The sequence below is a fragment of the Colossoma macropomum genome, unplaced genomic scaffold, assembly GCF_904425465.1.
Source record: "Colossoma macropomum unplaced genomic scaffold, Colossoma_macropomum, whole genome shotgun sequence".
In the NCBI taxonomy this organism is placed as follows: domain Eukaryota; kingdom Metazoa; phylum Chordata; class Actinopteri; order Characiformes; family Serrasalmidae; genus Colossoma; species Colossoma macropomum.
This window is the reverse complement of record NW_023494796.1, coordinates 16,206,777-16,228,636: the sequence shown is the minus strand read 5'-3', so window position 1 is coordinate 16,228,636 and position 21,860 is coordinate 16,206,777. Positions and strand designations below refer to the sequence as shown.

General features: G+C 39.1%; 1 protein-coding gene across 1 annotated transcript in view; it reads right to left on the bottom strand.

The window, feature by feature from the left end:
* Window positions 1-19,282, bottom strand: part of march1 (membrane-associated ring finger (C3HC4) 1) — a 46,044-nt gene extending 26,762 nt beyond the window's left edge. Inside the window, exons 1-2 of the mRNA XM_036583402.1 lie at window positions 19,133-19,282; window positions 9,906-10,240 (exon numbers count right to left, since the gene is read on the bottom strand). Coding sequence (XP_036439295.1) covers window positions 9,906-10,004 — 99 coding nt within the window. The 5' untranslated portion in view covers window positions 10,005-10,240; window positions 19,133-19,282. The remainder of the gene's footprint in view (window positions 1-9,905; window positions 10,241-19,132) is intronic.
* Window positions 19,283-21,860: the final 2,578 nt, after the last annotated feature.

The following is a 21,860-nucleotide window of genomic DNA, read 5'->3' as shown; positions in this document are numbered from 1 at the left end:
GCAAGTCTTTTGAGGGGAATGATATTATATACTGTTTTACTGCTTATAGTTATACTAGGTCGTGTAGACCATGATGCATTTTCTCGCAGCAGCCACGAGGCCCTTTATCAGTGAATCTTGATCAGATGTGACTCCATTAAATAATGTTCCCAGAACTAAGACTAAGGGCTTAAGTGGCACAGATATATGCCATATGCATTTAATTTCCAAACAGATCCATCCCCAAAATCCATTAATGTATGTGCAAGTCCACATACCGTGTGAGAATGTGCCCTTGTTTGTTTGACATTTAATACATAAATCTAATTTAGATGGGTCCAGCTTTTTCAGCTTCTCAGGGATGATAAACAGCCTGTGGGCAATCTTGAATTGCCTCTCTGTGAACTGATTGTAACCAAGATTAAGGTAAATAGAGGCTAGAATGTCCTCCCTCTACAGAAATGACCGCATTTCACCAGCCAATTCTACTGGATCTAGTGTTTAGTGGGTCCTCCCATATTTAATGTATTATAACATTCAGAAATGAAATGTTTAAGTTTGAAGCCAGATCTGGTGAGTTTCTCTATTTTATTTAAGCTATGATTCTGGGGTACAACTGAGTTGATATAACTCACGTTGAGGAACATTTCATTCTGTTTAAGTTTGTCGAAAGACATGATCTTTGCGGCAAAGGTCACCAATAGATAATATTCCCGTGTCAGGGATACCAGGAAGAAATTCTGGATTCCCAAGGCAGAAATTTTCCCAAGCCTATCACTTTTAAAGTATCTTTTTATCTTGGCTCAGACCAATAAAGCACTGAATAGTGGTTTATGTTCCCCAGTGCATCTCCGCCAAAGTTTCCTTTCCAGGGACAGCAGGCAGGTAAGAGGCGTAGGACTGCATGCATATGATTCTATGGCTGTGTTCAGACTGCAGGCTGTTTCTGAAATCAGATCTTTTAAGATGTCTGTCTGCACTGTTATTTGCAAGGGATCAGATCGGATTTGTGTGTCCAGACATCACCAGCCTATCTGCACGGGTTGTTGTGGTAATGAGGAAGGTGTCAGTAACTACGTAGCTACACTGCCAACATGGATGCAGGAGAGGTGGAGGTGCATCATCTCGCCATCCAACTCTTGAAAATTCTCCGGCATAAGCATGAATCTTGGCGCTCTTCTTGAATCCTGGTCTGGATTTGACGTTGTTGTTGTTTGTCACGTTGTGAACGATTCGTTCGAGGATCTAGACTAAGACGCATCTGTAAAAATCCTACTGGAATCACATTTCAACCTACCTCCAAATGTGGTTTGGATTTGATCTGCAAAAATAGAATTTCTTGTGTTTTTTGCTGTCCAGGCTATCAAAACTAAAAAAAGGCTTTAAAAAATTGGATTTGAGCTGTCAGTCTGAACACTGCCTAGGTCTAACCACAGACATTCTGCATCTTTGGTGAAGCATTGTTTGATGAAGTTTAAGGAAGCTGCCCAGTTACACAGCTGTATATTAGGAACATCTAATCCACCTGAACCTATTGGGAGGTGCAATTTCCCCAGTTTCAATCTAGGCTTCCTCTCGGCCCACATGAAGTCAAGAATAATAGGATTAAGGTGTGTGATGTTTGTAAAATGTGCCCCTCTTATGTTTTTCATTATCATTTCACAGTTCTTTCTTTCTTTTTTTCCAAAACATATATAAAAGTAAGTTAATTCAATTGGGAAAGTGTCTAGTACAAGCACTTTGGGCTTTTTTGTACTTTGCTGCACTGTTTTATTTATTTGTATCCTTATCACTGTTTGTTGTGCATAAAAAAAAATAAAATGTATAGAATTCTAGGCAAAATACTCATTTTAACTATGCTCATTCTGCCTAATAAGGACAAGGAAAGACATGTCCTGCAGTGCACATCATTTTTAATTTTTAGCATGAGTGGAGGGATATTAAAGAAGCCATGATATATTAACCCAGTGTGGCTCCAAATGAATGAAGGCGAGTTCACTGGATTGCTCGGACCCCACTCTGGTGGACGCTGCTCCGGAATTTGTTAGGTTTTTGGAGAACTTTGGCACTACTTCATTAGCATCAAGCACCCCCATGCAAATGTATAAAAGATGAAAAGCAAGATTATTTACTAGTATTTCAAAGTACACCATTAAATTCCAGAGCAAAACTTTACATGAGAAACACCATCAATGTTTAAACTTTACTGTGTGATAGGATTCAGTGGGCTAATACTTCCAGTGGTCACTGCATGTATGAAAGTATGTACTGCGTTAAGCAAGCATAGCTAATCAAAGGTCTTTCACTATTACAATATCAGAAATTTGCTCATTGCTGAACGGACTTCAGGGAAAAAAGGATTAGGTCAATAACTAGAATAAACACAATGGATTTGACAAGACGACAAACACAGAATAGGACTATGTGACCGGTACATGTATGTGCGTATGTGACAGTGACCTTAATGACAAGACAATGATGAGGTATTTGACAATATATAAAAATGATGATGGTATTTCAAAATTAGGACGGTGTCAAATTTCTGTTTCATGTCTGTCTAGTAAAAGGCCAATCACATTTTTCTGTTTTACATTTTGAGTGGAGGCTCTCTGGAGGTGTGGGTGGTCACTGATTGGTGATTGGTGACTCAAAAATGAGGCACCCTCTTATCGCCTCAAAGGCTTTTCTTATTTTATTATTTAATTAATGAACAAATTTGACTTTGTAAGTGTTTCTATTTTACTGTTATTTGTCTTATGCCAAAGCTCATTAAAATCATTTGGAATCATTAAGACACAAACTGATAAGAGGCCTCTCATGTATTATTTTGAAAAATTGAAGTCTAAAAAGGATTTGTTATATTAGGGTTGGGTGGTATCCACTTGTTTCTTAACTTTAGGATGGGGGGTATAAAAGCATCATAAGTGACACAAAAGCATTTGTGTCACTTTTTTGCTGTCTTGCATTATTTCAAAATCGTAAATTAATTAAGTTTAGTTTGCCTACATGGTCAAGAATAAGTGAATGCAGTGCACAATTTTCCAGCCATCATTCAATAAATGTCAAAACATCTTTTTAACAATTGCCACATGTTGAACAGTGCTGCTAACCAGGAGAGAGGAGCAAGGGGGTAATGTCGAGTAACTGGGGTTAGAATGAAAGCTAAAATCGAACATTCTGTGGTGTTTGAGACTGCTGTGTTTTGCCTAAGCTGTTGATGGCTTAGTTAGAAGGCCAAACATGCCACACACCACAGCACAGGCTTGGTTCCAACTACCTGATGCTAAAATGACACCCATTTAAAGGGATATCCGAGAGCACAAAGTCAAGTAACTGGTGTTAGAGTGAAAGCTGAAATCGAGTGTGTTCTGTGGTGAGAGGAGCTGTTAGCCGTTGCTAAACTGCTATCATGCTTAGTTTTCCTAGCTCTGATTTTTCCTCTCTTTCAATTAGCACCATTCACCATAGATTCAACAGGTGAGACTTCCAAGTAAGGGCATCTTGCCCTGACCTTGCCTTTAGTGGGGCAAGATGCTCACTGTAAGATTTTTGTGTCTGCTGTTCTAGTTTACTCTCACTGTGCAGGTTTTATGCATCATGCATGTACATGCCAAACTCATGCACAGATCGAGTTTAGCCTTACAGGAAATGGACATTTTCACAGGTGGCATTTTACCCAGTAAATGCTTTGCACTAGTTTTGTCAGTTAATCGATGTTACTAATGATATCAGCAATGTTAATCTAAATCTTTTCAATGTATTGCTCTACAGGTCTTTAAGATAATGCCATGAGTTAAGCCTTTCTCCAGTTTTGCTTATGATGTTCCAAATGGAATAAATCTATGAACCTGTAATGAATAACATTTCAACTGTTAAATCACCAATTTTTTTACTAAATGTTAAAAAATATGACTTTATGGTTCTCTGCCTGTTCCTGACTCTCATTGGGACACATTGAAAAGCTGAAATGAACTGACTTTATTAGTGTGAGTGATTTGTGTAGGCTATATGTTAAATAGACTCCTCTGACTAAACTGTTTTCTCTCACGCAAGTTCAGGCTTCTGTTCACAGACTGCTTAAGCAAACATCTGCATACAAATATACAAGCATCCCAACAACAGATTTTTGACATTTTATTTATTCCCACAATTCTGTTAAGACATTATAGGCATTTAACTTCTTGTGTGCTTATACGTCGTCAGAAGCTCTGTCAATAAGTGGCTCAAAGCATCATAGGGTGCAGGAATAAGAACCTAAAAATGTCTGATATGGGCTCTTTAACTAAACAGACCTGGGTAAAAAACATTAGCTGCACTTTTCCTTGACATTAACAAAAAACAGCATCAACCACGTGTTGAACACAAGCCTCTAAAGCAGTCACAAAGAACGCAAATTAATTTTACCTTATCAGAACTTTTATGAGTCAAGCAAGTAGGCCTGTTAAGACACCGGGGATGTGTGCGTGCCAGAGAGAGTGATCAGCAGTGACAGTGCCAGGAGAAATCACACTGAACACAGGATTAGATGATTGGGAATGCGATGCCAGGTCACGGACACACAACATGTGAAACGCAGAGAGCACCCTTGACCCCAACTAACACAGTCTCCTGCACAAAAGCACTGAACTAAACTTATTCACCTTTGTGTAGTTTCATTTTGTTGATTAATTTGCAGAGTCAATGCAATAAGAATGCAAATAAAGCCCACATCAGTGACGGTACTCTAATACGCTTCAAACCTAGCTTTAACTCTAAGGACCCACATGTGTGTCCATACTTTGGTTCTCCACTCTCATAACTAGATGACTCATAAATTCATACTTTCTTTTGAATAATGCCTTTTTACATGAATAACTTATTTTTTCTATTATAAATCACTGCTGTCAGAACAAAACCTTGTATCTCCATTTTTGTCATTTTTTCAGTTTTTAACATAACTTGAAAATGCCTGTTTTCCTTTACATGATGTGTTAATTTAATGATAGATGGACCAAAAGAAACAGCCTAAAATTACATCTGATGACACCTTTTACCAAGTGTTGTTAGCCTGATGTACGCTGTTGCGCTAAGGAAGAAACGACTCAAGCTGGTAGCGAATAAGGGTGTCTGCTCACACAGCGAAGTGTTGCCGACACTGTTGCAGTGGGATGCAACATTGTTGGTCACTTTAAACATTCCACCATGGCATATTCCCAACAGACATACATTGTTATTTTAGCCAATTTTTAAACACACATAAACACAATCACCACCACTTCCCCAATATAGGTGGAGACAAGTAGGCTAGTAAAACAGAGGAAGAAAGTCGACATTTGCTACCGAAGTCTGTATATGCCGACTTTTCTATGTTCAATTGAAAAGAATTGTGAAGCATCAACTTTATTATAGTGATTGTGTAAAATAGGCTGTAGAGATATCGTATTGTCCTACCCATGTATATCAACACCTGCTTTTAGTTTCAACACACAGTGTGGGATACATTAGCAAAGCTGCAGTAGCAGTGTGTTTGCTCAATACTCAGGTGCACAGTGTGTTGTTTTGAACAAAACAGCTTTATTAATAATCGTCTGTAGACAGAGTTGTCTGTGGGGGATGGGTTTCGCTTAGCATCACACCATGTGTGCATATAAATCTTTGGCTTTGTCTTTATATACAATGGTCTGTTTAAACGTACAGTGTAAGTTGCCACCAAAAACTTTTTTTTCAAAATTGCATGGTGTATGCCTAGCTTTAGAAGTCATTCAACTACAGCTCAACCAGCCAATCAAAAGACTCCAACAAGACATAAAACTTGAAATGTGAACTCTTTGGATGCATTAGCCTCAGATGTGATTCTTGCTGTCACTGATACACAGACTGTTGTTGAAAGAGACAGATGAGGAGCAGGGATCAAAATTATGAAATGTACTTTACAGCTGTACAGAAGAGCTTTTCTGACGTGGAACCCATTCTACTGCAATGCTACTTGATCCAACATAAATAATGTAACATAGTTAGCTAACGTACATTATTTAAAGTCAGCTAGATTTTAACAATTGCACTTATTTACACTATCAACCACTTCATTCTCAGTAGGTTACTCAGCTTTCGGTATTTGTTTCGGCAAATAATAAAACACTTGGAAAAAAGGGTATTGATGCATTCATACTTATTACTGCTACTGATTTGGGTTTTTGTACCATTACATAAATTAGATTGATTTATTTAGCTTTTTTCTGCTTTTAAATGAAACATGAAATGGGAAAAATGCAAGGGAAAATAAAGGGAAAATAAAATCTGTGATGAAACAATGATTTTCATAATAAGAAGCATCAAAAGCTAATCACACGGGATCCCACCTTGATCAACTGATTTTTCTATTTTTGAAAATTTCATCAAATATTAATTTACATGTCAGATAGACCTTTTGTAACCTCCATGTATGATTACAGATGCAAAATACATCTGTTGTGTTTAAGGAATAACATGGACATTCTAAACAAGATAGTAGGACAGCAAAATGACTCATTCCCTCTTGCACAGTACTGTAAAAGTCAGAGACCACTACTCATATATATTTAAATGTCCAGACAAAACAACCATTAAGTATAATTCATTTATTTTCATGAGATTTCTGACAAGATTTGATATAAGGTAATCCACTAGCAGAAGGAAGGAGAAAGTCAAAAGAAAATAAATAACAAAGCATGAGTTTCCAAAACTGGAGTTTAAAAATATGATCAAAAAGATATCAAAAAATGTAACTCCTAACCACATAAAAAATTCTCCCACTGTAAGAAGACACTTCAATGCTATGAGTCTTAAAGGACGTGTAGCTGTCAACAAGCCTTTACATAGAAAATGAAACAGACAGACTGCTGTTCTCAGAACAATGGACTGACCACCCCAAAGTCCAGACCTCAACATCACTGAATAAGTTTGGGATTACTTGGATCATGAAAAGCAGAAAATGAAACCAACTTTTAAGACTGAACTTTAGGTATGGGGTAAAAACATTCCTGCAAATTTAAGGACGTAAGAATGGAAGCTGTAATAAAAGTTAAATGGTTGACAAACTGAGTAATGAAACCTCTGATATTAGATTTAGATGTTAAGGCTTCTGTGTAATTGTCTTTTAAATACATGGTTTCTGTTTTTTTTTCTGCATTGGCTGGAATCAAAGCTGGGATCTAAATTTTGACCAATCACAAAAGCTTCTGTAGTTGGTTGGTCAGTGCATGTAACAGATGTTCTTAGGCATTTCAGCAGTGTGTGCTACACGAATATGAGCCTAAATGTAATTTAATGTGATATTTGTGGACATTTTCTCACAATGTTGACTAACAATACTTTCTTAATAATTTTCTTAATCATTTTCATACTATTACACAACTGAGTTTGAGCTGAATTCTAAGAAACCAGTCATTCATCAGGGCTTTTGTCAATACTTTTGGTAGCCTAATTCTCATTGCCAAACTTTAATTAGAAGGGACAGAGATTAGTTACAACAAGAACTAAACATGTAAAATGTTTTCTGAGTTAGAGTTGAGTTTTCTTGGAAATTATACACACCTAAATATCAGTGAAAGAAAATCTTGGAAACAAAAAATGTATATATAGAGGGGGAAAAAATCTCAATTATTTATAGATGTTTATTTGTTTTTTACTTCTTTGTTTACTTTTACTCATGTATGAAGTTCATTGCTCCTTATTATTTGGCTAAGAATGAACAAAAATCTAGAACGTAATTATTAGCACAAGATTGTTAGTTTGATGCTGCAGTCTCCTAATAAAATTTCCTTTTTTTTAATAAGAGTAGACCTTGATTTTATAAAACAAAGTGGAGATCCATGGTTCAGATTCATAGACAGAGTTCTAGGTAGTCTAAAGCCAACAGCCTGATAAATGTTTTAAAGCTCTAACTTCTGTGCTTAAAGTGTGCTTTTTAAGATATTTAAGCACTGTAAGCTTTCCAGTAAAATGGGATTCAGTTTTGATATCCCCATTGGAATGAGGCTTCAGTACTGGATTTATTTGGACATATTTTGCCAATAACACTAAATTCAAAGCAAATACTAGATACAAGCTAAAGCACGAGAGGGACATGAACGCTAATTACACTGTGTTTATACTGAACATACAACACTCATATTAGGCCACACTTCTAAGGATCATCATTCTGATTTTCGTTTATTTAAATATCTGTAACAGTTCATGAACGTATATCTGGTTATTAGAGCAAAGAAGGAAAAAAAGACTCTGGCCAGAAATATGGTAATAATTTATGGCTGTAGGCTTTTGTTTTAAGGCGACAACACAGGTGTTGCACAAACATATAGCAGCATGGAGGAACATTTATTATTATTATTTAAACACTAAATGTTGGCCCTATCATGAGGAGATCACGAGTTTGATCCCTGGTGATGCTACAGCCCTCCGTGGCAGTGAGTCCAAGAGAGCACAATTGGCCTCACTCTCTAGGTGGGTAGAGTGGTCCCCCTGTCTCCCCCAACCCTTCAGAGCGATGCTAGTCAGTGCACATGTCTGTTAGCTGTCGTAACAAAACTGGGGGTTGCCGCTCTCCTCTAAGCGCAGTGACGCTGCGTTAGTGGCAGTTCGAAAGATGCAGTGATTGGCTTCACAGGTCTCAGAGGAAGCCTGTGCTAGTTTTCGCTCCCCACTTAGCGCTGGTGTTTTCGTGTGATTGGGGAATCCTAACTAGTGGGTGGAAGTGAATATGTCTAAATTGGGGAGAAAATTGGGGGAAAAATAAAAAAAAATTTAAAAAGCTGAGACATTGGTAGGTTTTAATTTCCAATGAGTAACAGAAGCTGCCTCCTCAAATAAGCTAATGAGCTAACAGGTCTCACACTGGATGCTGATTAGGACTCATCTTCTGTACAAGGTATATTTTCCTCAGTGGATGATTTACTGTTTCTGGAACTAGCTAACATCAGCTAGAGTAGTTCGCCTATGTACAGTCATGCTATCTCTGCATCAGTTACCTTATCCTTGGCAACATGCACACATTCAGCCACTTTTGTTTTAGAGTATAACATAAAATACTTACTCGCAAATACGAGCAAAACGGTCATGTTTCACTGAATTGTTAGCCTGTGTATTTTCTCTGTCTTTGCCTGATGAAATGCAACGAATATCCAAACAGTGATTTCAGTTTTTGAATAAAAGTACCTTAAACGATTAATCAAGTACTGAGGTTCCCATGCACATCCCCATCATCACTACAGACTATCACCTCACAGACACACATAGACACAAATGACTTTTACAGGTCATCAGCAGGAGGAATAGTACAAAAGGTCAGACGTATGTGTTAAAATATCCTCCACATAGCTTTAATTATAAGCTAAAATGTTCAGGTTGCTTTGGCTTAGATAAATGAAAGTTCTCAAACAGAAAAGACACCCTGGGAAGAGACTGAGTTATTGGTGATGCTGTTTTAGATTTCAATACGCTGTTTAGAACATAAATCTTTCTGAATTTTTCACAGCAAATGCTCAAAGATACATATTTACAGAGGAATTTTACTATAACTAACACAGTTTTGAACACTTTATCAATACACCACAGCATCTACATTTAATTAACAAAAAAGAAGGTAATGCTTGACAGAACATAGAAATCTATGCTTGTGGAGGAGGAATACTAACCTAACTATGCAGAACACATGCATTAAAACGTGCAGAAGTGTGTTCTTATTTCTAATTTTTTTATTTGATTTAAAAATGCCAAATGCTTTTAACATTGTGTGAAGATTTCATCATTAATATACCAACAGAAATGGTCCCATTCTTGTTATGCTAAATCTCTTTTCCTTCTACTATAAAGTTACCAATGAAGATTTTAATTTAATCACAATAGCAACGTGGCATGAAGAACAAGTTCATATCTGTTCCTATGGTTCATGAGTATTCTTAAGGTCTCACCTCATTCTCTTTACTCTTCTCTCTGGTTCTGCCGGAACCTCGGCTGTTGCTTGTGGTCTCTTTACTGGCTGGTACGACGGAGATCTGATGCACAGGCATTTTAACACTGCTCAGAATCCTGAGATGCTACTCTTCTCTCAGTTCACCAAAAACATCCTCATGGCCACTGCTGCAAAAAAGGAAGGAAGTCTGCTGTTCATGAACAAACATTTCCCTCTCCACAGTCCGAGAACGAGGCTCAGTGTCCAGCCCGGGATTCAGCTGTATGGAAACATCCGGAAAGTCAGCAGGTGCAACTCAACAAAGCCGGCCTCCCTCATTCCACCTGTGAACTCCTGTGAGAGAGAAAAAAAAAAACAGTTCAATCACTGCAAGAGTCATAGTGTTAGCCGAGTCACTTGGAACACGTGGCTAGACGGACTTAGCGGTTATTTTAGCCTCAAATCTCCTCCCCCCCTATGGTGGAGCAGGCCACTAATCAGCTTAGCACCCCAGGAGCTCCACACAGGGCCTCGTCTACCACTGGCCGCACGCTCACACTCACTCTCACGGTGCCAGACTCTCCTAACCTGACCAACTGCTTCCTCACACCGATGATGGCACCAGCTGTAGCTACCTAATGTTGGACTGGCTACAAGAAATAGCAGTGTAGCAGGATAATCCACCATCACTGGGGTCCTTTGTCGATAAAATCAGCAGTATTGAATTTCACAGCTTTAATTGTCTGGTACTAATCCAGAACACTTTCAGATAAGCCAGTTTTCTTTGAGATTGAGACACTGGTATTGCCTTCTTAGAAGACAGTCAGCTGGTGGTAGAATGACTGTCCTTTTCGGGGGACCTAAAATTGCACCAGGCCAGGATTTCAAAATTGCCTAAAATGTCTGGGATTTGGCTTTACTTTCAAGGCTTTACTCTCAAGACATTTCCTTTCTACAGCCTGCCCTGTGCTGCCTTTGTGCCCCAGTGTCCTCTTTTTTGAAAACCAAAATGTGGTGACCCTCATGCTGGGCCATATTGAAAAAATTCAATATTCAATAAATACAATGTCCAACAGGCCATTCCAGTGCATATGCAGTTTCATTAATGAGTATGATTATCAGATAACTAGACTTGGTATTTACATTTTTATGTATTCTAAACGGTTCTTTAAAAGCAATCTAAAGCATATCATGTAGTATGTGGTATCCATCAACACACCTACAACTAAAGATCAATGTTTGTGATGCAATTACCAGTATACTAGTATAGATATCACTCAGCATTACCATCAACAAAGATCAGAATCATGATTACACTGCTACATGTTGTGCACTACAATTGCAGTATATTGATAATGCACTGCTGAATAATGTGACATGGTTAAAGATTGGCTTCTATTTTTCTGACTAGAAATGTGTCAACATGTCAAGTGTTTGACAATTTCTTTGAAATTAATGGCCTTTGTAGTATATGGCCTGAAATGTGACTGTAGGCTCATGAATATATGACCAAAAACTAAAAACCAGATGAAAAAATGACTGGAATCCAGCTCATTTTTCATGACCGCTGTAGATTGTTCCAGATCCTGCTGTTTGCAGCTCTCATTACAGCTGAGTGAACATGAAACTACAGCAAGAAGGGGAATGTTACCTCTCAAGAAAGCGCAGTACTTCAGAGGACATATGAACGTGGTTTTATGATCACTTCTTGAAAAAGTCCAACTGGTTTACACTTTATATTCCCCATAACTGAATATATTCTGCCCTCACTAGAGTAGGCTAACAAGTTAGCAGAAAGCTAAGCTCAGAAATTTTGCAAGACGTTCTGTCCACAAACCACTCAAAGCATTAAGAGGCGTGAGAATAAAAGTTCCACAGTCTACAGTTCTAAAGTAATATCTACCACTCTAACCCAACCCAAGTTAAAACCAACATAAATGCCATGACCAGGGTTAGCTTTGGCTCAATACTGCAAAAGCTACAGTCATGATATTGACTAAAATACAGTATATCACTCCTAAAAAAGATGGTTCTTCAAGGGTTCTTTAATAAAGAGAATAGTTTTATTCAGAACCATGTGTTCTATATAGAATCATTTTATGCTTAAATGGTTCTTTGCATGGTGAAATGGTTCAGATTATTCTATATGGTTCTATATTAGAACCATTTTGAGAGCTCCACAGTCCTCTCAAACTGTGTGTTTTGATGCACTGCTCTCTGCTCTCTCAGTAATATGTCTGAAAAAACCATTGGCATCTCTGATGAAGGGAAATAAAGTGCTGAAGGGCTGCAGTAATAAAGAGTAATAAAAGTGCTCTTCTGGGCCATAGACTAATATCACACTAAACGCTGCACACAGCGCTCACCGGTAAACATGGTTCCAAATGTTTACAATTTTGTTTTAATAGTAAAGATATTACACAGAATGTGTTTACCTTTGTTATACTAAATAAATATATATAAATTACGCAATTAACACAACAAAAAATCCAAGCTGATGTCTGCTGAGAACTGTGTGGGCGTGTCAGAATGCATAATGATTGACAGTAACGTCTCCCTGGCAATGTAAACAACCTGGAGCCAGTGGCAGGGGTGAGCGACACCACCAATAATGCTAGAGATGGACACACAGCAGGCAGGAATGGTGAGGTTTAGCCCTTGAGGAACAAGAGCACCCCCCCCCACAGAAAAGCAGACCACATCGCTCTTTTCAGCCAGTCTCTGTGTGGTTAGTAAAAAATGCAAAACGAAGAACAAACTTTCTGGTCATTTTAGAGATCTAATCATGTCCGATATCTGAACACTCACTAACATTACATCTGTAACCTACAGCTAGCTGGCAAACTGCTGGGCCGTGCTTCTGAAACTGAGGTCACACAAGCTCCTGTGATGAGTCAGCATGGTCACATTAGCGGACACCACGCCTGTAAAGTACAATTGCGGGTGAACTGTGAGTCCTGATGTTTAGGGGGGGTAGCTAACATAACGCAAAGCTAGTGTATTATATTTGTAACATGTTCGTACAGTTAAGGTGGATCGCTATCACGCTGACATAAATGAAGTTAATCACTTATAGTAGGATCCTGCAGCAGGTGGCTAACGCAAGTAGGATGCAGCATCTAGCTATACTACAAACAACATAACAATGTAATAAACCTCCATAACAAGAAATGTTAACGTGTAGAAAAGCTTAAATAACCTACTTGCTCTGAGTTTTATCTAGGACTCAGAGCAGCAGGAGAGCAGTCATTTTATGCGAGGAAAATTACGGTGAGTAGTTGATGTATACATACTGCTAACTCTGATTGGTACTATGGCAATGGTGACGTCACCTGCTCCAAATTTAGTTCCACCCAACTCAAATCAAACGGAAGAAAACGGCAGTTTCAAAAATCACTCAACAGAAAAGACAAACAGCACTCTTTCTCTACCAGTTCACTGCAAAAAAAATCACAAAAACTATAGATAATCATGAAGAAAATCACGGAAATGAGCAGACACAGGCTTTAAGGCCTATACACGCTGAGTTTGAAACTGGAGGACTGCGATGCATAAAATTTTTAATCAGAGCCAGGATGATTTTCTGCATTATGCAGATGTGTTATTCCCAAGTCACATTCTGAAGTGGTCAGAGACAGATCTTGACAAGTCGTTGTCCATATACAGTTGTCATGAATGGACATGCCGAGCGCTCACTGGCAGATGAGAAATTAAACAATGCAATGAAAGATACGTGAGGCTGAAGTTATCCCCAAAACAAAAGTAAAACAGAGACAACTTATATTTTAATGTGTTTTTATGCAAGAAAGTAAAATCAGATGTTATCTGGTCAAACTAGGGGTGCCTTTTAGTGAAAGTGTAAATGGACTATGGTCAAAGTGTATCCAGGTACGCTACTGACACAAACACATACTGATGCAAGGTGTAAACAGGGCTCATAGTGACTGATTACAGCATGTTTTGGTTTATATTAATCAATGGTTCGCAAACTGTGGTATGCATCCCCCCAGGGGTTTGTAAAATGATTTTGGGGGTATGTCAAAAAATTCTGACATAAATTTTCTTTTAATTTAATTTAATCAGCCAGCTGCACAAGTTTCTTCTCCAATACCAGCACAGGGCAAACTCCAGCTCTAATATTTCAATAGTTTAAAAGGTTGTATTAGAGAAAAAGTGTTTCACTCCAGCCCCTTCTGAACGTCACATGTTCAGAAGAAACTAACAACAGTATTCTTTCATTCAGTTTACTGTACCCTGCTGTGTGCGTGAATGAGGTATGTTTACTAACTGTTGGTAAGATCTGAATTTGTGTACTTGAATTAGTTTCACTTTCACAAACGCAGTTCAGATTACGGTTTTAGTGATTTATTTGTTCACAGCTGTGATATATACGCAATCTGTGTCAGTTGTGTTAGTGAACACTGTATTACTTGCTGTTCATTTTACAGCTGCAGACTCTCTCTTACACACACACACACACACACACACAGGTGTCCTCATACTGACACTGCAGCCTTTATGATTATAGACCAAAATATTTTAGTCATCTGCCTCCCTGTTCTCCCTGAGCTCTGATACAGGGTGGCCAGATGTCCCCGTTTTCCGAGGAAGTGTCAAGTGAGTCCACAACATTACCTCAAATGTCTTTTCAAGACATGAGGTAACCCAGGGATTAAAAGTAGGGGTGGGGTTACAGGACTTGAATCTGATTTGTATTGGCATGCATTCTACTCGACTGTAGGTTACCATGCATCTACAAATAGCATATCATTTTTTTAAACAACGTCACTTTTTCAGCCATTCATATATGACATATGGCATATGTTGCTAGCAGCCACTGAATCTGACGAGCGAGAAAAAGCAAAAGAGCAAGAAACATAAATGTACTTCTGACGTAGTTTACAAAGTTACTAGGTAGTACCTAATTTTATCAGTCAGCCTTCACTATAGTTTATTACATTACAACTGTTACCATGGCCAAGATACATGAAACTGGAACTGCTCCAAATTTTTATTTCATAGACAAAATCATTGGATATTTTAATAACATACTGACCGCTGAACTGGAAATGTCTCTGGTTATCATTTCAGAAATCTGGTCACCTTTCTCTGACTCTGAAATCCAAACTGACCCACATCTATAATACTATAATACTGTAATATAAAGCTGTAAAAGGTATGGTAAACTTGTAAATCCTACTCTGTTTATGCCATTTTTTTTGTACAATGTCTGTTCCCAATTAGTGCACCTTTAAGTTTTAGTATATAAAAGAAGCTGGTTAACATAACAGAATTGGCAGTTAACGTTCTTCTCCAAGTGTGAGAATGATGTTGCACTAATGGCACTGTGAAAAACATTAGGTGGCATTCACCCTCCCAGCTCGGTAGTAACGTGTGACTGGGGGAGACATAGCTTGTGGGTGGAATTGGCAACGACTAAATTGTGGAGAACACTGGAAAAAAAAATCCACAATTTACTTGTCGTGAATAGGCCTTTAGCGTTGGGTGATTTTTACTGCAATACAGTCTTCCTCTATAATGACTATAAGGCCTATTCACACCAAGTACAACTTTTTCGGACAGAAAAAATGGATGTGTTTCGAATGCAGCACAACCTTTACTCTAAATCTAACCCTCCGGGAGGTCAGGAAGATGACGGAGGAGCACTCCAACTAAAGAGCACACATACTGGATACAGACATTGTACAAAAAACAGGCATAAACAGGCTAAGATTGATCTAACATTAGATAAGAATGTCTATAAACTTTGGCTGTGTTGTAGTAAAGCCCTCATCATCATTCCCTGTCTTTCCAACGTATTTCTGTAACCTCCACATTTTTACAGTCAGTTTTTTTGCTCGTTGTTTTGTGCTATGCCAAAAATAAGGTCAGCTGTTTTACGCCATTTGTTTGGACAATGCCCATGATGACGGAGCTCTGACTTATCTGCCTTTTACCCAGTGCTGCAATTAGAGCTGGGCGATATGGCCAAAAACGTTATCACGGTAAACAAAATTCATATCGTTCGATATCGATACATATCGCGATAAATGTCAAATCATGATTTCTTTCACGTTTGAAGGCTGATTTTGCTCCTGGGTGGTAAACTGTGGTTTTAAACTATCACTTATGGTCGGATCATGACAAACACTCGGCAAACAGTGGAACATTTCACTAATCTGTCTTGGGACAGTTTCTGAGCTGTTTTTATCAGCTTGAAAAGCACAGCTGCAATTTTTGTAATAGTCATGATTCAAGAAAGAAAACAGATTATTTTTAGCTGTCTGGTGACGAGCACTCGGCTATCCCCTTACAAATGCTAAACAAGTGGCCAACAACAGTGCTGAACTCTTTAGTTTCTCAACAACGTCGACTCGGTTCGGTAGGTCAGTGCTGTCACTCCTACCACATCCATGTCGGAGCAGATCACAGTATTCAGACACCAGCTAGCGACGACTGGGTTTCTCTATGCTATCGTAGTAGTTTAAGGGGTGAACCGCAGTATATCTGACGTTTCGCTGTGTAAAAGCATTATCCGCAGTGTGAATCTCTCGCACCAGTCACAGAGTCCTGCTTTTAGGCATGTTTAAACTGAAAGCGGTGATTTTGTGTCGTGTTTGACCTACCGTATCATCAATTCACCGTGTTTTGCCGGAGTGCTGCTTCAAGTTAGCCAGCAGCTAAAAACAGCTAGCCTGGAAAGACAGCGCTCTCCCGCTCTCCAGTGCCTCACAGCTTCCTCAGTTTACTTTCGTTTAAATCAGGGCTGTAACTGACATGAACCCACTTCTTTCTTTCACTTTTGTTGCTCTGGAATGCACTAATACTAAAATATGACGGTTTGGTGCTTTAGCACCGCGCTGTAGACGTGATTTAACACCGCTAAAGTTGATAGGATGGAAGTGAGTTCACCGTAGGACAGTACAGTTACACCACTGACCTCGTCACTCACACTCGGTCACAGGAGAACATCGCCGATAACATCCACTCAAACAGGGACTGTATAACTCCGCGTTTCAGCCGTTGCTAAAGTATATTTGGCGACCCTTTTTTTACTCGTGGCCCTCTCCCTCTCTAATCAAGTCGAAAAATTCGGAAGTGCGCCCTCTCCTGGCGACAGCAGAGTAGTGTCGCTTTCCTTGCAGTAGAAAGCGCCACCAGGGCTTTCACTAAAACGTGGAAGTGTGAGAGTGGTGTATTATATCGAACATTTATCGAACCTGTCTTATCGCTCTATCGAGGAAAAGTTATATCGCGATACTTATCGTTATCGTTTTATCGCCCAGCCCTAGCTGCAATACTTCAGTTTTGGGTTCAGTGTGAAAGATGGCGTTAATGTGTTCATGTATTCGTTTTCAAAACGTGATTTTTTTCTTTTTTTTTTGTCTGAAAAGGCCTTTAGAGTATTGAACTTCAATAAATAATATAATAATAATGCCTATAGGCTTGTAGCCCACCACCCAAAACACAGGATTAGCATAATGACAGGACATCAGCTAATCACGGCACATGTTGCTGAAATGCACACTGATTTGCAAGAATCACATCGCACTTTTGACTTCGCAAAAAATTGTAATGAACGACACTTCTATTCCCTAACCGGATATAGTTTCGAAACACTGTGGTCACATGAAAAATAAGGTGGACAGAAATGCACTGGTTTGTGTTGCATCACAAGAACCATCAGTTCAAAATAGGTTGTTTTTACATCTTGGTAATGTTGTACTAGAGTCGGGTCTCGGTCTTGAGACCGTAAATTAGTGGTGTTGGTCTCATCTCAGTCTCGACCTCATTGGGACACTGTCTTGTCTTGACCTCAGGGTAAGGTGGACTCTGAAATTCTTCTCAAGGTAACTGAAAACTGAATTATTATTGAATATTAACAAAACCAAAATAAACAGACTTAAACAGTCCTTTCTGTGTATCAGATTGCGTTTTTCTGACTCACCTAATGAGAAGGCTGATTTGGCAGCTACTGAGTGCTGATGTCAGACTGAAGAGACAAGAGCTGAAAACAGAGTTCTGACTCAGCTGGACAGGTTTAGATACATATTCACTCTGTTTAGTCTCGAGTGACAGTGTAAGTTGTTGAGTTTCAAAGCATAATTTGACTCCAGAACAAATAGCACAGAGCTTTGTTTTATATATATATATATATATATATATTTAAAAAAAAACGGTGGCGCAGTGGGTAGCGCTGTCGCCTCACAGCAAGAATGGCCTGGGTTCGATTCCTGGCCAGGCGACCGGAGTCATTTCTGTGTGGAGTTCTGCATGTTCTCCCCGGGTCTGCATGGGTTTCGTCCGGGTACTCCGGTTTCCTCCCACAGTCCAAAAACATGCAGTCAGGCTGAGTGGACACGCTAAATTGCCCCTAGGTGTGAGTGTGTATGTCTGTCTGTCTGCCCTGCGATAGACTGGCGACCTGTCCAGGGTGTATCCTGCCTTCCGCCCAATGACAGCTGGGATAGACTCCAGCACCCCACCGCGACCCAGAAGGATAAGTGGTTTAGATGATGTATGTATGTATATGTATGCAATATGTAAATGGTACATCATGTTGAAAGTTTAGCAATGTTTACAACTATATTAATCTCTCTTATGAAAGAAACAAGGACAACTCACTTTTCCATGATACGGGCCTAGCTTAGCATTTCTTTAGAGAAGAGGCATGGGATCGGTATCAGCTATCGGAAAAACTGATATTGTGCCATCTCTACTACTGATGCTCATTCAGAGAGAGAAAGAGAAACAAGACACACAGAAGTTTACACAGCAAAATAATTTCATTTTCCTCACAAATAGGTCATAATAATAACGGGAATAATAAAAATATCAGACGCTAATGTTTAACCTCATCCCGCTGACTGACTGACTGACCGACTGGCCAGAACTCGCCTCCTCTGCACTTTTGGACTTCATTTTTGAGTGCGGCATTTCTACAAAGACAGCGAAATATCAGTTTTAGCAAACTAAACCATGAAAATACTCATGGAAACGATGTAAAGGGTTTTTACTGGTTTTGCTATTCAACTGCAAGCTAAACTGGTGGCTAAATTTGTAGAAAACGACGGAAGGACAGAGAGTTAGCTAGCTAACGCCGCGCCGCTAACCTAGTAACGTTAGTAAACATAAACAACGGGCGCCCGTCTGTGAGGGACCCGGTTAACGCTACAGTGAACAGAACAGGCTTTATATTAAAGCTCAACACAAAGACATACACTGAGCAATAATCTCACTACTGACCTGAAAAGCGTTTCAACTGATCCACTCGTTCATGATTTCTTCTGACTTCAGCACAGTTGCGGTGATGTTGCATAGCAACAAGGCAGTTTCAGTCCTCCGGTTGAAAATCCCAGTTCAGATCCGACCGTTTACAGTCGTTGACTGCTGACATCATCCGTCCTGAGAAAGAGAGGGAGTTCTGGTGGGGTCCTCTGTGAACGCGCTCTATGCGCGCACACGCCTGACTTTCTGCAGCTGCTGCATCTCTCTCTCTCTCTCTCTCTCTCTCTCTCTCTCTCTGTCTCTCTCTCCCTCTCTCTGTCTCTCTCTGTCTCTCTCTCTCTGCTCCATCAATGATGTCATGCAGCAGAGACAAACTGCCTCTCTCTCTCTCTCTCTGTCTCTCTCTCTCTCTCTCTCTCTCTCTCTCTCTCTCCAAAAGGCAATCAATCTTTAGGACATATATGAGTTTTAAGACCTAACAGAGTTAGGTTGAGTTGTTTAGTTTTGTTGTATGTATGTCATGCATTCTACTCCCTTATGCTCTAAAACTAGGGTTTTAAAGGGGAATTTCACCAATTTCTCTAAATTTTCCAGATAACTGACAGTTCTGGCCCAATTTTGGCTTTCGTACGCAAGTGCTGATTGACTACCGGGCAGATGTTGGGCATGTGAGCCAAAATAGGGCCAGATCCTGGACAACTGCATACAGCTTTGCCTCCTGTTTATATCTGTGAACCAGTTCTGGTGTGACAATTGTGGACCAACAGTGTAGTTGGGCCAAAATTGGCCACATCCATAAGTTCTACTTACTTTAAAGGGTATGGGCCGGATCTGGGCCAAAGACCTAGCTGTATACTGGGCCAGAACAAACCCAAAGATGTGGCTGACAAGTGGGCCAGACAAATTTTGCTATCTGGTTCTGCGTTAATCAATGACGTAAATATATTTACAGTGAGTTGTAATGAAATGGTTAACTGTAGACAGTTTTTACAGTGGTGGTGATATGAACCAGGGGTCACAAATATATAGCTGTTTTATTTATTATCCAAAACAACCAGTGACCGTACAGGTAAGTAATGAGCTTTTAGGCTGGGTTTACACTGTGAAACCTTTTACGCAGCTTGTTGCTTGAAACCTGCATGAAACTGAATTACACTTGAATTGCATAACATAAAGTGTCCTGCAACTTATTTGAAACTGCAACAGTTGCAAGTGCCATGGAAGAAGTATCATGAAAAAGCTAAACAGAATATCAACAACATGACATGATAGTTGAATGACATCATTGAGTTGAGTTCAATGAATCAATGCATAAGAAAATAAAATAGAAGATGGCTAACTGGGAGGTTGAAAAGGGTATAAACGTAAATAATCTTTATTGTTGGGATGGTGAATGCTTTTGTGCCAATGTTTGTAATTAATCTGTCAACAGCAACCTCAAACTTTAGTCAGACGATTCTGTTCATAGCCGACACAAATTTTATTTAAACTTTTTTTGTTCACACGGTCAGGTAGTGGCATAAAACCATAAAGCGACGTCATTACATAGCAATGTTTCATGGGCACTGATTTCAACAATAACTGGGCTTTTTCAACTAGTGACTGCGAAGCCACATTCAAATATCCTTCAAAGCTGCGCTCTTTCTTGAGAGGTTCATGCTTGTATATTCGTGCCACATTTTCATCTTCAGAGTTATTTAATGGGACATTAACGATAAGTTAATAAGTAAGCCACACCTTCCTTGACTTAGCTAAAACAGTAATGAATGACACTTCCATTCCCCAACCTGATCTTTAGGCCATAATCTCGAAATACAGTGGTGACAGGAAAAATAAGGTAGATACAGAGCAGCCAATCAGAACAGAGGTCATTTACATATATCAGTTTTAAAAGCACAGTGACAAAAACAGCCTGTTTAATTCTAAGAGAGACGTTCATTACGTTCATTATTTAATTTTCTTTCTATTTGCTATGAGCAGAGGTGGTAAATTCAGGTCCAGAAAGCAAAAATCAGCCCCAGGAGTTCCAACTGCCTGAGCACCTCCACTGCTGGTTTGAGCTAACTAGACAATTCAGGAGGTTGGAATGAGAGTCAGTAGAAGCTGTTAGTGTAACCCAGACACCACTAACATTTCTGACCAAAGCAAATGGCCAATAGAAGGTAGTACATTCACCCTGATGTTTAAAACATTGTGCTTTTCCTGGATATTAGTTTGCTATCATCTTAGTTAACGCAGACTCCAAGCATAACTGTTTCAGTTCTTCGCTCCTGCCGACCATATGGATAGTATTTCTACAGAACACTCTGTCTTCTCATTGATGTTTACACAAAAATAATTAGAGAATTCCACCAATTTTTTTAAATTTCTATATAATTCAATTGTTGATGTCAGTAAAGTCATTCAGAGTGTTTGGACGTGAAATGATTGATTGAGAGACATACCGGCACAGATTTATTTATAGTGGTGGTGATGGTAACCAGGGGTCTCAAAATCCATTTTATTTACAATCCAAAGCAACCAAAGAACCTATATGTGACTTGTGAGTTTTTATATGCAGTGTTGAAAATGGCAAAATAGTGGTAAATCTGAACAAATATGTTTTCTTTAGGGCCTATTTTGCATTAAGACATCTTGTATGTAACTCTCCACCAAATATATATATATATATATATATATATTTTCATCCCAAACTTTATATCAAAACTGTTGTAAAACAATTTCTCAGATGTCTCCCTCTGATGGT